The sequence below is a fragment of the Achroia grisella genome, unplaced genomic scaffold (assembly GCF_030625045.1).
Source record: "Achroia grisella isolate CSIRO2021 unplaced genomic scaffold, CSIRO_AGI_Agris_v1 utg512, whole genome shotgun sequence".
Classification (NCBI taxonomy): domain Eukaryota; kingdom Metazoa; phylum Arthropoda; class Insecta; order Lepidoptera; family Pyralidae; genus Achroia; species Achroia grisella.
In genome coordinates, this window is record NW_026712906.1 from 4,807,469 (window position 1) to 4,824,053 (window position 16,585).

The 16,585-nt window shown below is 36.1% G+C and overlaps 3 protein-coding genes across 3 annotated transcripts in view; all 3 read left to right on the forward strand.

Moving 5' to 3' along the window:
• Positions 1–415, forward strand: part of LOC131846873 (broad-complex core protein isoforms 1/2/3/4/5) — a 79,660-nt gene extending 79,245 nt beyond the window's left edge. The window contains exon 7 of the mRNA XM_059196297.1: positions 117–415. Within this exon, the coding sequence (XP_059052280.1) occupies positions 117–331 (215 nt within the window). The 3' untranslated portion in view covers positions 332–415. The remainder of the gene's footprint in view (positions 1–116) is intronic.
• Positions 335–2,555, forward strand: LOC131846854 (histone-lysine N-methyltransferase PRDM16-like; the record flags this gene model as incomplete). Its single annotated transcript, XM_059196273.1, has 2 exons — positions 335–437; positions 1,017–2,555. Coding segments are annotated over 2 exons (453 nt in total), but the record flags the coding sequence as incomplete, so codon positions are not given.
• Positions 2,556–10,764: 8,209 nt separating this feature from the next.
• Positions 10,765–15,876, forward strand: LOC131846855 (uncharacterized). The gene is made up of 2 exons (XM_059196274.1): positions 10,765–14,626; positions 15,110–15,876. The coding sequence occupies exons 1-2, from the start codon at positions 10,765–10,767 to the stop codon at positions 15,874–15,876; spliced, it is 4,629 nt and encodes a 1,542-aa protein (XP_059052257.1).
• Positions 15,877–16,585: the final 709 nt, after the last annotated feature.

A 16,585-nucleotide genomic window follows, 5' to 3' on the forward strand; every position in this document is an offset into this window, starting at 1 on the left:
ACAACCTGTGAATGTTGCCATTGGAAAATTCTAGACTCCCAGCTAGGTGACGTGTTTTATTTGAGCGCGTACGGGGACCAACCCCACATTTGTTTTGTTTTCCGATCTGTTTACAGGTAAAAAGTTATTCACGTGCTCAATATGCGGGAAGGTTCTGTGTTCGAAGGCATCGCTGAAGCGGCACATTGCCGACAAGCACGCCGAGAGGCAGGAGGAGTACCGATGTACCATATGCGAGCGAGTCTACTGCTCGAGGAACTCTCTGATGACACATATATACACGTACCACAAGTCGAGACCGGGCGAGACGGAACATATCCGGTTTTTTTAGTGACTACTCGGACGGAGTTGGCGCGGCGTGCGGCAGTATTCATCTAGCAAAGAGAACCAACAGAACAATCTGCACACCACCGCCGTACTTAGCATCAATCACAAAGGTTAGATTTTGTTTATACAACGAACAGCATAGGGTAAATGACGCTAACTCATTAACAAATATATTCTATCTGACTAGACTGAGATAGGGTTTAAGGTCCTTTTTAGTTTTCTTACTGGTTCAGTTTATTTAAACTTTATGATTTTAGACATTTTTGTTTCTATTTGTTTTTCTATTGTCCCAAAGCCAAAGGCCCCACCTCCCATCGGGTTTCGCAGTTTTGACGTTGTTGTGTTGCTTGGAGCATGCTTCTATCATTTTTGTTATCACGTGTTTCTGTGTCATTGTGGTTGAAAGAATTTCCTAAGATTTTGAATATTATAAAAACTCGTGATTACTGTGTAGTTAGTCAATGTGTACAGTGCATATTATTAGTATTATAATAATTATTATTAACCTCATACATTCTACGTACTCATATAAAAATAACCTCAAGTACATATGCATTCGATTTTCAAAATTTTGTCTATTAATCTGTCTCGTGTGTGTTGCCAGCTAAAAATACACTCCCAGAATTCTAGCAGCCGCTGACAATCTGAAGTGAAGACTCGTTTGAAAAATTTATATTTCTGATTTCCAGCTGTCCCGCCCCTCCGTATGCCTCCGCCGACAGCTGGCGGCATCAATGAGCCTCAAGAGTGTCCGTACTGCCGCAGGACATTCTCTTGTTACTATTCCTTGAAACGACACTTCCAAGACAAGCACGAGCAGTCTGATACTTTGTACGTGTGCGAGTTCTGCCACCGAAGGTACAGAACCAAGAACTCGCTGACCACGCACAAGAGCCTGCAGCACCGCGGCTCCAGCGGGATGCTGAAGCGGTTGCTGAAGACGTCGGCGCTGCACAGCGCGCTGGCGCCCTCCCCGCACCACCTGTTCGACCTGGGCGCCAGCGACCACGGACCGCAGCTGCCGCCCGGCCTTCAATGACCTCAGACCATGGCTTAATTCGGTGGTAAAACTCCCTATTCCAAATAGACTTGGCCACGAGGACCAGGCGTATTTGAAATATGGCCAAATCGACACGGACATGAAAGGGATAGCATGACACAATGTGCAATATAATGGACAATGCCAAAACAATGCTGGACTTTGCCGCATTTTAATGGTTAATCGTATTATAATTAGTAAAATATTGACGTTAGTTTTAAAAATTACATGCAGTATTGTCGCGTGCGGCCCCTAGCGGCCGCCCAGCGCCTAGTGTACGCTTCGAGGGTCGGACTTCGCTTTGTGACTAACAGTACGCAAGTTACTGACATTTTCTAGTGAAAATGTTCCAACGGTGTTCAATATGACAATGTAATCCAGAGCAATACTAAAGTATTAATATTTCTAGTACTGCCAAAGTAATGCCAACTGTATTCTAAAGAGAAGATGCAATTTTTTAAAATCACTTTTCGATAATTATCTAGTGTCAAATTAGATTCGATAACTGTACAAAATGGAACGTACAAATTTTAAACAGTAAATTTAAAGTGGAAAGAAAATATTTTTTAAAGTAACTTTTTTCGGAACGCCAAATTTAAATGAAAAAAAAAATACAGATTATTTAGGAGTTAATTACAAAAAAAAAAATTAGAGAATAAAAAATAAATGTTAATGTTGAGTAAAAATCTAAAGACTTCCTAGAATCTGATTTCGAAAGTACAAAATTACGTCTAATTGAACGATATAATAATAAATCTATTGTATGTGCGTATGGCTTCAGTAAATAATAGTCATCAATGTATAAGTAGCCGTGCCTTCGTTCGTCTGATGCCATAAGTTGGATGGTGTTCGGAGACTCGCTCAAGAACGAACGACGCGACGCGGAGGCGGTGAACGAGGAACGAGGAACGGTGCCGGTGGACCGGCGAACGGTGAGCGATAACGTGCGATGGGGCCTCCAGGGCCCTAGAATACAGGGTTATGAGTGAGTAAAGTGACGTAGAAGTAGAGATGCGCCACATGAGCCTGTGCGAGGTCTTCGGATAGGGATTCGACGATCGTATACGTGTGCATGATTTGAAATCATGAAGTAAAATTTAATCATTTCTTCTGTATAAAATTATGTAGACTTTAGGTAATAATTGATAGAATTATATTTAACCTGTATCCATTTTCGGATTTCTCTCTATGAGTGTATAGTGACTCTTATTTAAATGTTGACCAACGTAGCGGCCGTCACGTTATTGAAAATTTATTAGATTATTATTATTATTATTATTATTATTATATTCTCAAAAATCTTAGAATTAACCATAAGATGGCTGCAGATTGTATAAAAATTATTTTATTTACATTATATATGTAGGAAATTACTTGAGAACCGCATTCGTTTGAAACACAAGTCATACATATCTTCTCAGGGTGAACGTTGACAGATAATATCATAGACTAGAATCATATGCTCGTAGATGAACGAAACGAGTCTTAGTTTGACATATCACATCTATCTCTACTGATACATATGAAATGCAAGTATTTAACACCGTGATATTTCACAAAGCCAAAGAAACATACGGAGATATCTACATACTTATTTTCAGTAACTTATATACAATGATTTAAAGGAAACGTTGAAATTCTACAAGTGTTGAAATGATTTGATAACCTTGTGCCATATCCAATATTGTTCATTACTCGATTCGGAACATATCAATTCACTGAAAGTGATCCTGTTTTTGAAACAGTTTACAAAAAAACCGTTGAAACAAATTTGTTGTATGCATCTGTTCTGTGAGCAGTAAAGCAACGCAGTTTTTAAACGTTCGATCGTTCAGAGCAACATTATATTTTGCATTTATTTTTTTTTTCAATATAAGTAACTTGGGTTAAGGAAATAATTTAAGTTTTCGTATTTTATTTTCATTCTCGGAATGTTACATATTCGTACTTTGTGATATGTATTTAAGTATAACGGAAAGTTATTTGGTTATTTCCAGATAGTTTATACATAAGTTCTCATAACCTCAACTTAAAAATAGATGTTAATTTAAAATTAAACCGCGGGTTAGTTTTCGGGTTTTGAACTGGCTACACCCGGGTTTCAAGCGTATACCTCCAGTGTTTCGTAATACCTCAGATATATTATTTTGTTTTTATATTTTTTATCGAATGTTATTCTTACGAGTATCGATAGAGCCCTTGCAGCGAATTTTTGAGCGTACCGTCTCGTTCTAACTACGGATATGTTACGGTGGTCAGATAGAGACGGAACGAACTCGAAAACGTTACATATTCGAGGTAGGGGCTCGGTGTTTCTAGTAAATGCAATAACATGGGTACTAAAACGTCTTACAACATTTAGCTGGAGCTTAGAAGAGAAAATATGCGGGTAGATTGAATTGTACATATTATACGTTAGTGACTACAAACACTACGCATGTATCGCGGCATCGTTTGGGAATGAACGCCTCGTGATATTATTAACTATATAGTAAATAGAGAACATAATTGGAAAGGATTTTTATATATTCTACTAATGGATTTATTAATAGTGAAACTTAGTATAGGCTCCAAAACTTTATAACGTTTTGTGTTTATTGTTTTCGCTGTACAAATACTTGGCGGCAGGGTTGCCAACCTAAAAATATTAAGCCTCATGCGTGGAAGTAAAAAAAGTCTCGTATCTTGGCTCTTTGACTACGTCATCAAATTATGACCGAAATTATTTCTCTACGTCGAAATGTCGTACAAACTTGTATTGCAAGAAAATGTCGTATCACGAGAATCCTTGTATGGTTGGTACCCCTGCTCTGAAGCGCGCGTGCGACCGCGTTAATTGTTGCTGCCTCGCGCTTGTTTGGTTTTTTTTCCCACCAATTTTTGTATCGTTTCTTGGTGTTTGTAATTCTAAATTATTTGATCTCAATGAACAGCTGCGAACTACAACCATTTGGAGACAGCCGTTGGTGATTGTTGTTAGGTCTTTTTACTATGTTAAGTTTGGATGTGTCGGCAAAAAAACAATCGCAGCTAGGGAACTAATATCGTAACTCGGTTACGTATCAAAATTTACAATGACAACAGCGTTAACAATAGGTTTTTAAATGTTTTGCAATGTATACCAAAATACTGCATTTTTTTATAGATAAGATTAAAGTGAGAACATTTTTTTTTCTTAAATTTAATGTACGCCGTCAGGTTCGCAATATAATTTTCGCTTCTTCGCCAATTATGTTAAGTTTAACAGAGAAATACTTTATAAGTCGACTGTGTTACTAAGTAGGGTAATGCACAAATAATCAACAACGGAATGCCTTCTTACAGTACAACATTACAATAGCCTATACACTAGGTAGATATATATAAGATACCTATACACATATTTAAAAAAAATGACATTAGGATTTTGGAAATAAATTAAGAAATTTTAAAAAGATCTTAAAACAATATTTTGTCCTTACAACATAGATAAGTATATTAAAAAAAATAATTTATACCTAGGTACAACACTAGCTCATAAAAATAACTATATCATATAAAACGAATTAGGTACCTAGTGACGTAAACTCTAACCTCTTAATGTCATTTTGGAATACATAATCAATATATCATTTTTGCAACGTTTTTTAATGAAAGAATGAAATATCAACCGATCATTTTCTTATTGTATAATTTATATCGAATTAAAAAAAAAGTGTTTATACCATAGATTTTATAACCCCATGTTCACAAACGTATTCACAAACAACTGTTTTAAATGCTTTTATAATATAAGTATTACCTCTAATAAGATTAAGTATTACCTCCATACATTATTTTTTTTAATTATGTAACTCGACACGCCTTTTTCCCGCGCGTTTTTCGGGAGCGTGTCAAAATGTTAACATTATGTATTATCAGCCAATTAAGATGTCATCGTATTTACCAATAGACAGTTATGTTGTAAATATCAATTTTATATAGCATTTGTTAAATATTTTCCCATACATAAACATTATTTTTGTTGAATCATAAACCATATATAAAATGCAATAGTTCGCAGTCAGCACTTTTGTCTATGCCGACATGTTTGACATAAACAAAAGTGTTGCCTACCAGTATCTACAATAGTTAATTTTATTGAAATATTACAAATTCTCGACCGAGGACATGATTCTTTTATTTAAGAATAAATCGATTTTATCACTAAACACTTTATAGGTGTTACGAACGTAGAATTATTAAGAATGATTATTGTTTTATAATACATATGGCAACATTCTTTGCATATTTACCTTAAAAGTTACTTTTATTATACAAATATATATTTAAATGTGTAGATTAAAATTATTTCAGTATCACGTTTTATAGTTTATATTAAACTGCAAAATATAAATAGAAACTCGCCTCGTTATTATTAACTATTTATATTTATAAATCATTACCACTTCTCATTTATACTTAACCGTTACCAGCAATATCGTTAAGACCATTTCGACTGTTCAGTCGTGAAAAGGTAACAGAGACACATACTTTCGTATTTATAATAAGTATGTATTATATGTTAAATGGGATACAGGTATTTCTCTATTTATATTGTTAGGTAAAGTCGATTTATTCTTAAGTCAACATAGCTTTAATATAAAACAGTATCTTCCACTTTAAGGTAACGTATAATAATTCATATAGCAATAGTACCCAATCAGCCACAATACCTCAAATATATAGTTACGTTTATATATTATCACTTATATATAGATAAGAATCAACTAGCAGATTTTTCAGCTATCAATATTTAGTTTAGAACAATAGAATTAATAATTAATGTTAGAATGTTATTATTTTCTCTGTTTGTTTCAATAACACAACTGGTATATTTACAATTGCAATTAAATAATAACTCTAAATAAAGACTAATAAAAAGTACAAAAAATGTAGTTTATTCTTTGAGAGATAAATTTTTGTAGGTAATAAAACAATAATCTTTTTAATCTGTCACATTGTATTTGTAATATATCTGAATATAGACACACGAGTCATTTATTATCTATGGTCAAATTATACTGCAAGTAGAAAGAAGTTTTGTAAACAAAATGGCGTTAAATAAAATATTTGTACAAAATGCCGGATAACTCCAAAAAATTGCATAACCTAACGATGATAAAATTAGACCAAAAAATACAAGTTTGTACATATTAAATTGTATTCAAAGAATTCCTGCAAATATAATCGTTTTAATACAAAACGCACAATTAAATCATAAAATAAATCAAGTACTTAATTTTTTTTAAATTATATTGGATTGTAGTCTTACACAATTGACTGTTATTGAATCAGACAAACTCTGTAGCTGTGATTTCTTGTCTAACTATAGCGACAAATCTGCTAGGCCTACAGTATCTAGTTAACATAAAATAGTTCCGTAATTCAAAGTGCACTTACGACTTTTATATAAAAGTATAAGTATTATATTATATTAAGATTCAATCATGTCCGCGGTCGAGCCATCGTTGATAGCCCGTCTTTACAGTACATAAAATAAAAATATTTACAATATACAAGCTTACGACATTCAATATACTAACAGTTATTATGAAGTAGATGTACTTTTATGTGTAGATAACACATTAAGTTGTGGCGCCATTTTGTTAAAAGTCGCCGTTCGAAATTCAACTTCCCGCCAAAATGCTGCGAACTGACACGTTCGGTGCGTCAATATGTTATTTTTCTTCGGTGAACTTTTAACAAACGCACGCCGCTCATACTGTTATGCCTGGGTGACATTTTATACACAGAAATATTTTTTTATAATTAAAAATAAAAAACAATTTATATGTGAAAGTTAATTAAGTGGCAATTCTAATTTTTACTGCACTATATTTTTGCTGACACTTAGGTTAGATTTTTCTCTTTTTTCGTAATTTAATGTATGCACGATCTGCGTTTTTATTATCATTGATTTTCTTTTCTTTAAGCCGGTGTCTTAAGTGATACATACCCTCGAGTCGTTACAACAAACTTATTTATTGATTACAAACGAGCGTAAGTGCCACATAAGACATTTTACTTAGTCTAAACTACTATTGTGTTACTATTATGTAAAAATATGGTTTGCCATCGTTGAACAAAGATGAAAATATGTGTTAAATACATTTAGTTAATGAGTTTTGTTATACTTTTAATGTTCGGGATGGGTCAGAGTGGAGGATGTAAAAAATGTTTCATAGTATTGTGTATTGATCGAATAAGGTTACTAGGTGTGCGGGACCGTCTAAGCGGCCCTTATAGAGACTTAGGGCTTCTCTTGAAATTGTTGTAAGTTGAACATCTATTGTCGGTGAAGACACTTAAAGTACTATTGTTGTAGCATGTAATGAAATCGAATTACGAATTGGTGTTCAACGGCCGCTGGAACCGCGCCATTTTAACTCTAGGCAAAATCATGTGTAAAATTATTTATTTCGCAGTATGTTGCTCAATGGATACTCAAAATGTCTAGTGTTTGATATTGTTAGTTTATTAATTGTAGGATCACACACGACCAGTCCACGGTACTACTCTTTAATGTCAGTGTTGCTATTTTCAAAATATTAATAGGACTGACAGCATAATTTAATGTGAACTGTATTTAGAAAAATAAAAATGTGTCTATTGTACGTAGTTAGATTTTGTACATACTGCCAAATTAGTGGAGAATTATGTCAAATTCATATAAATTGTTAGAATTAGATTAGAATTTTGTGTAAATTATTTGTGAGGTCCAAATAAATTGCTGCCAATTTTTGTCTTCAAATTGGGTAAATTATAATACTCATAAAACATACAGACAAGATTATGAGAAATATATATAATAATGAGAAAAAAATTAAATACAAAATTACTTACCATACGGTGTATTCTTGTTTGTCTCGGAAATTAGTGTTTGATCTCATAAGTGGCGAAAGCCCGGGGTTCCAGCGGCAGTTTAACTGGTGTCTTTACTTGTTTTGATGTTGTTGATATATGTGATTAAGGAATAAACTCGGGTTGCAGTTGGTAGGTAGGTACATATCAATGGTCGGAAAACTTAGTACTGTAAGTATCTTTGTATCTGACGCCTTTGCCTGCTACGATCCATCATTGTCTATGGTTCCACTGTCAATTGTATTTTGGCGCCAAATTGTATTGACTAGTCTTTAATGTTTATTATATGATGTTTTCTTAAAACGGCATTATTTGTAATATTATTTACAGTATATTGGCGCTAAATTATTACATGTCTTTATTTCAGATGTTACAATTTTGTACATGTATTGTTTTTTTTTCTAAAATGTTTGTTTATGGTGAGCAATAGCGATGATGGACCGGAGCGCAATAATTGCTCTTTTTTTAACTTTCAAGTGAATTGTTTCTTTGATCCGTCTCATTTTTCGTTTCGATATCTGCATTTGAATTCTCACGCGAAGTATAACAGTTGGATGTAATAAAAGTATAAAATAAACTCGCAGTGATTCCATTGATGATGTGTATTTTAATTTATTTTCACCTACATATACATTTAAGAGACACGAACTTCTTAGAACTCCTTGGAGTCACCCTACGGGAGCCGGGTGATAAACTTCTTAGAACTCCTTGGAGTCACCCTACGGGACCCGGGTGACAAACTTCTTAGAACTCCTTGGAGTCACCCTACGGGAGCCGGGTGACTAACTTCTAAGAACTCTTTGGAGTAACCCTACGGAAGCCGGGTGACAAACTTCTTAGAACTCCTTGGATCCTATGGGAGCCGGGTACACAATGTGGCAGAGAGAGTAACTACGCGTAGTTCCCTGAAAGTCCCCTTATACCTAAATCCAGCTCACAAGGACACTGGTGTAAGTTTAACTAGCCCCTTTGCTGACGTCAACACTCATCTTCACCGCTTACGTTTCTCTCCCTGCCAAGACAAATCTGGTTGGAGTCTGCTAGTGCAGTTTTAGATACACGTTCTATGTAGTATAGAACCTACTGCAGTTCTAGACAGACCAAGATCTTTTAGAAGATCGTAGAGAGATTTCGCTGGTATACCTCTCGCTCCCAATTTGACCGCATATAAATTAAGTACATAATTATTTTTAGGTAATTCGCTTGTTAGTTCGTATTAAGACAACTTAATCTTATATATTAAAACTAGCTACTGGCCCCGGCTTCACCCGGGTGTACATATATTATACATATATACCTTCCTCTTGAATCACTCTATCTATTAATAAAAAGCTCTTCAAAATCCGTTGCGGACTTTTAAAGATTTAAGCATACATAAGGACAGACAGACAGCGACCGCGACTTTGTTTTATACTATGTAATGATAGTGATGCTCGTGTCACAATGTTTTTATGAAATCTTATATTCAGTATGTCTGAGAATCGGCTACTATATATTTTTCATCAAGTGATAATGAATGTCCAAGCCCAGCGTTCATTTATTTTTGAAATTTTTGTTTTTATAATGTGGCATTAAAAAATAAACACAACCCTATATTTTCTACCATCAACCCCTATTTTTTAATAGCGATTTTAATTTATAGGACTAAACATTTGCGGGGTCAGCTAGTAATTATATATATAAATATGATTAAGTACCAACTGAAAAACTATATATAGTATATAAATGCAACTTTAGTTATATAAATATATTTCTACCCTTACTTAATTGACATTGGTTGATATAAATCTACTAATTTCTAGCCAACTTGCAATATGTTACTACCCTAAATCCTACTCCTATTTTTATCCACCAAATCTGGGGGTAGCATCAACAAAATGAGTCGTTCGTTGTACGTCGCGTCGAGCACACGCAAATCAACATATTCTCCGCGAATCAACGTTAACGGAACCATCAGCCGCGATCTTCGCGCAATCATCTGATTAGTACATCATCCAGTGAAATTCATCGTAGTGTTGTGCGTTTTTAAGGTGAAACGGCTACGCGTATAATAAGACCTGCACGCGGGGACGACACGAACCAGGTTGGTCCTTAGTTTCCCTTTTTTACCCAACATTCTTCATGGTCCTTCGTCCAGATCACCATCATTCATCTCAAAACCCATAAATAAATCATATTTCATAATCATCTGATTATCATATTCATCTCATAATTTCATCAAGTATTGCAAGTCATTTTTCATTGTCATATCAACCGCCGTACATATCAGCCATTTTGCTCATATTTCACCTTGTCATTCATTCCATCAAATCAGTATCATTCATTGGCTGTCAATAAAGCTTTAAGCAAAAATCATAACTCATTGTTGGCAACACAGAACAGTAAGTTGTCAATCATAACCCGTCAGTATTAATTCATTCAATCAAATTGTTAGTTTAACTTTTGTTTACATTTTAATTTTCGTATATCATTTAGGAAAATATTACATTATTTTGGTTAAATAACATCAATATACAATGGCAAATATTAAAGCGTATGCCACAAACTGCGATCTGAGTTACAAAAACATGCGAAATGTGTATGAACTTGCAGGTAAACTTAGCCAAAATCCAAACTTAACTTCACAAGAGCAAGTTGGTTTCATGGTTCGATTTAAGGATATTGAACGGTTTAGGCAACAATTCGAGGAGGCTTTTGCTATTCTTATGTCTAGTACTGAGTCTGTAAGTGACAAATCTCGTGAGGAGTTGGAAAACAGATATTCAACTTTTATGGATATGTTTTATTCTGTTCAGGTTTTGCATAGTTCAATACAAACAAAGAGTAACAATGCCAGTGGTTTTCAACACTCATCATCTAAATCTGAACCTGCCTTTCAGCTTCCCAAGATATCTCTAAATAGGTACTCAGGTGTGAGCGTAGAGTGGCCAAACTTCATCTCAATTTTCAACAGTCTAATTCATAATAATGATAGTTTAAGTTCTGTTCAAAAGTTACACTATTTATTGAGTGTTTTGGATAAGGAACCACTCTCTTTGGTAAAGCATTTAGTAATATCTAGTGAAAACTATCAAGTTGCTTACAATTTATTAACAGAACGCTATGAAAACAAGAGAGTTATCGCTGATAAACATGTAGAAGCAATTCTTAATTTGCCAAATTTAACACAATTAAATTTAAAAACTTTAACAAAATTCTTATTCACCATTAAAGAGAGCACTCAAGCTCTTGATGCCTTAAACATGAATACTAAATCATGGAGTTCTCTTTTACTTCATATAATTCTTAGAAAATTGTCACTGGATTTAAGAAGCAAATTTGAATCTCAAGTTGACATTAAAACTATACCTACATTTGAGAATTTAATTAAATTTTTGGAAAATCAATTACATGTTTTAGAAAATGTTAGTGCTTCTATACATAGGGCTTCTACTAGTAGTACATTAACAGTCATTGAATCAAACAATAAAAATAAACTTAGTACAATTATTTGTCCTTGCTGTCAGGATAAACATAGTCTATATTACTGTTCTAAATTTGATACAATGACTCCGGAACAAAGAAAATCCTTTGTTTTTCAACATAAACTCTGCTTTAATTGTTTAAGAACTCATCATATTTCAAAATGCATTTCACAAAGTGTATGCAGAGTATGTCGTGGCCGACACCATACAAAGCTACACATCTCATCCGATCAACTGAAACCTTACCCAAAAGATAATGAAGTTGCTGTGTCGACAGTGGGTTCCATAGCTCAACTTCAATCTATCCATGGTGTCGAATGTAAATCCACTATGATTTTGGGTACTGCTATTGTCAGTGTACGAGATGTCAATGGATATTACCATTCAGCTCGTGCTCTCATCGACAATGGTTCTCAGGTTTCAATTGTAACCGAAAATCTTGCACAACAACTTAGACTGCCACGTTCACCGTCTAGCAGTGTTCTTGGTTTAGGTGCTTCATCAGCTCAGCATAGTCGAGGAATGATACACTGCAACATAAAATCTTTTATGGATCCTACCAAGACCATATCAACTAATTGTATCATCCTAAAACGCATAACAGGTAATCTCCCATCAGTTATGGTAAATAAATGCATTTTAGATAAATGTAAAAACTTAGTCTTGGCTGATAACAACTTTTCAATGCCGGGAAAAATAGATGTTCTTTTAGGTGTTGACTGTTTTAATAAAATTATTGATGGTGAACAACGTAGCCTGGGTGAAGACATGCCCACTGCGCATTCATCCATCTTAGGTTGGATCATCATGGGCAAGGCTCCCACAGCATCGCAGCAGACTTGTGGTGTGGTCTCCATGGCCTGTACCACAGATATTAATTTTAACCTTTCAAGGTTCTGGGAATCTGAAGAACCTCCCAGTCAACCTATACAAGATCCTGAAAACATTATTTGTGAAAAACACTTCACTAACACTCACACAAGGGATAGCACTGGTCGTTTCATCGTGCGGTTACCTTTCAAAGTGGATCATAAACCTTTGGGTGAAACACACACCAACGCCTTAAAGCGATTTCATAATTTGGAGCGTCGCATGCTTAAGGATGAGAAGTTGCATGAACTTTATGTTGCCTTCATGAGGGATTACATTGAAGCTGGCCATATGCGTCAAGTGTCAGGTCCAGTATCAAGTGACCGATATTATATTCCCCATCATGGTGTGCTACGCGAACACAGTAGTACCACAAAACTTCGTGCTGTATATGATGCATCAGCCTCTAGCTCTACAGGTGTTTCACTTAATCAGGTACTTATGTCCGGTCCCAAACTTCAAAAAAATATTGAAGATATTATTTTGCGATTTCGACTCCACAAAATTGTCTTCACATGCGACATAAAACAAATGTATCGACAGGTGCGCATGCATGATGACGACTGCAGATACCAAACTATCTTCTGGCGCGCTTCTCCTGCTGAACCCTTGAAGCAGTACGAGTTAACTACCGTAACATACGGCGTCACGAGCTCTGCTTATCAAGCTATTCGCGTCATTCACGAGTTAGCTCATTTAAATACTAGCCAATATGCTGAGGCTTGTAGGGTGTTGCTAGCAGATACATTCGTAGATGATATAGTTAGTGGGTCTCATTGTCTTGATTCTGCTCAGCAATTGCAGCAAAATCTGGTTGCCATTCTCTCTCAAGGCGGTTTCGATTTGCGCAAGTGGTCAAGCAACTCAAAGGAGTTCTTGGAATCTTTCACCTCCGATCATTGCGAGCCACCATACCGTTTCGAGGAGCATGGTGACAACATCTTCAAAATTCTGGGCATCGAATGGAACGCAAAAACGGATAGCTTCATCTATCATGTCTCAAACATGAGTAATGTCATGACCATGCGTGGCGTTTTGTCTAACATCGCGAGACTTTACGATCCATGTGGATTTTTAGCTCCTGTCACTTTCTACGCCAAGCACCTTATGCAACAGCTGTGGTCAACACAAAAGAGTTGGGACGATCCACTTCCCCCTGCTATACAAAAATCTTGGTCGGAATTAATAGCAGATTTTCCTCATCTTAATAAAGTATCTATATCACGTTACGTTATCACTGATCAACCGTTTGTATGTCAATTGCACGGTTTCAGTGATGCGTCCGAGCGCGGGTATGCCGCTTGCATCTATCTGCGTATTCAAAATACTCATGGTAATTATGTTAAATTATTACTTGCAAAATCACGGGTAGCACCACTCAAACAAAAACTAACTATTCCCAAATTGGAATTAAACGGTGCACTTTTACTCATTCGCTTAACCAAACACGTGTTTGACATTTTAAATGTCAAAATGTCAATCACTACTGTCATTGCTTGGTGTGATTCGAACATAGTCCTATCGTGGCTTAAAACTTCACCTCACAAACTTCAAACTTATGAAGGGAACCGTGTATCCCAAATCCAAAATTTATTTTCCAATGTCACGTGGAAACACGTACCGTCCATGATGAATCCAGCTGATTCAGCTAGTCGAGGCCTTACTCCTACTGAATTAGTTGATCATCCCCTATGGTGGTGTCCATCATGGCTTGAAATGGACGTTTCAACATGGCCTAATGAATTATCAGAACTTAGCGAAGCCGACTTGCCTGGTGTACGGTCCTCCTATCCTGCAGCTTATGTCACGCATACTATTACGGAGCCTCCTTTTCTCACCAAGTACAGCTCGTTTACCAAGTTACGATGTATAGTAGCTTGGTGCAAACGTTTCTGTCACAATCTACGCAAGCCTTCACAACGAAGAACTGGACCAATTAGTGTGGCCGAGTTGATTGATAGCACTCACACTATCATTCGATTGGTTCAGTCTTCGGAATTCTCTGAAACAATTAAAAGGCTACAGGAAAACAAATCTATTAAAGGTGGTCTCATGAGACTTAATTTATTTCTCGACAACATCGGTCTCGTAAGAGTAGGTGGAAGGCTTACCAATTCTAATTTGTCGTACCACACAAGGCATCCATTGCTACTTCCTAAGGCACACCACGTGACACGATTGATAATTGACTATTATCATCATGTCTTCTTACATCCTAGTCTAAATTCCCTTCTAAATTTATTACAAAAATACTTTTGGATTTTATCAGCGCGTCGAATTGTCCGCCAACAAATTTTTCGTTGTCAACGTTGTTATAGATCACGACCTAGATCTATTGAACCGTTTATGGGAGATCTACCCTCCCACCGAGTAACATCCTGTCGACCTTTTCAAAAGGTTGGGATCGATTTTGCGGGCCCGTTTTTCTTAAAAACTTCTCGTATCCGAAACGCCAAGTCCGTAAAATCGTATCTCTGTATTTTTGTATGTTTTACAACCAAATGTGTTCATCTGGAAATTGTTTCAGAGTTGTCTACTGAAGCGTTTCTTGCATGCTTCGATCGGTTTGTTTCTCGTAGGGGACTTCCTAGCGACGTGTTTAGCGATTGCGGTACCAATTTTGTTGGTGCTCGGAATTATCTAAAAGATGTTACGCAACATATTATAAATTCTCATGAGGAAATCCATAAATATTTAGCTCATCAACAAATAGTTTGGCATTTGAATCCTCCCGCCAGTCCACACATGGGTGGTTTATGGGAGAGTGCTGTTCGCTCTGCCAAATTAATCATTACTCGTGTAATTGGCGATCGCTCACTGGTCTACGAAGAATTAGCTACCATCTTCACTAAAGTAGAGGCTGCTCTAAATTCACGTCCTTTAGTACCTATGACAAATGATCCAAATGACCTGGACGTTTTAACTCCTGGCCATTTTATCATCGGTAAACCTCTTCAGGCATTACCTGAAGAAAAAATAATAGAATCAAATCTTCTCAAGCGTTGGCAGTTAGTACGGCAAATAACTCAGCATTTTTGGAAGCGTTGGCAATCCGAATATCTTCATACATTACAACAGCGACCCAAATGGCTTGCTAAACTACCTAACGTTCAAGTAGGCGATTTGGTTTTGCTGAAAGATCCCGGTTTGCCACCATTTCGTTGGAAAATTGCTAGGGTAACTAAAATTTGTCCAGGTTCTGACGGTACTGTTAGGGTGGTAGAGTTGAAAACTTCTACTGGTATGTTACTTCGACCAGTAGTCAAGATTTGTCCATTATTACCTTGTGCCTAAAGCCGATCATTATGCTATCGAACCTTAGCTTAGTATTATTAGTTTAGTTACATCTCATTATTATTATTATGATTTTTTTTTTTTTTATAGTTAACATTGTTGGAAACCTTTGCAGTTTCATATCTTACTTTTTTTTTATTCTCTAAAGAGCTTAGAGGCTCTTTGGGGGGCGGTATGGTTGATATAAATCTACTAATTTCTAGCCAACTTGCAATATGTTACTACCCTAAATCCTACTCCTATTTTTATCCACCAAATCTGGGGGTAGCATCAACAAAATGAGTCGTTCGTTGTACGTCGCGTCGAGCACACGCAAATCAACATATTCTCCGCGAATCAACGTTAACGGAACCATCAGCCGCGATCTTCGCGCAATCATCTGATTAGTACATCATCCAGTGAAATTCATCGTAGTGTTGTGCGTTTTTAAGGTGAAACGGCTACGCGTATAATAAGACCTGCACGCGGGGACGACACGAACCAGGTTGGTCCTTAGTTTCCCTTTTTTACCCAACAGACATATTATTTTGCCCATCTGATGGTAAATGGTTAGCCTATGGACGCCTGAGACACCAGGGGTGTCTCGTGCGCGTTGCCGACCCTTAAGAAACCTTAATATATCCTTCTTGAAAAATCCAATGCTGTAGTCTCTAGAAAAAATATCGGAAGGTAGTTACGTAACCGTACTCCAGTCAGCTCGTGACCGTAC

Coding starts and splice junctions, on each gene's coding strand:
- LOC131846855 (XM_059196274.1), top strand. CDS start 10,765: ATGGCAAATATTAAAGCGTATGCCACAAACTGCGATCTGAGTTACAAA. Junction 14,627..15,109: donor GGAAAACAAATCTATTAAAG/GTGGTCTCATGA, acceptor AAATTGTTTCAG/AGTTGTCTACTGAAGCGTTT.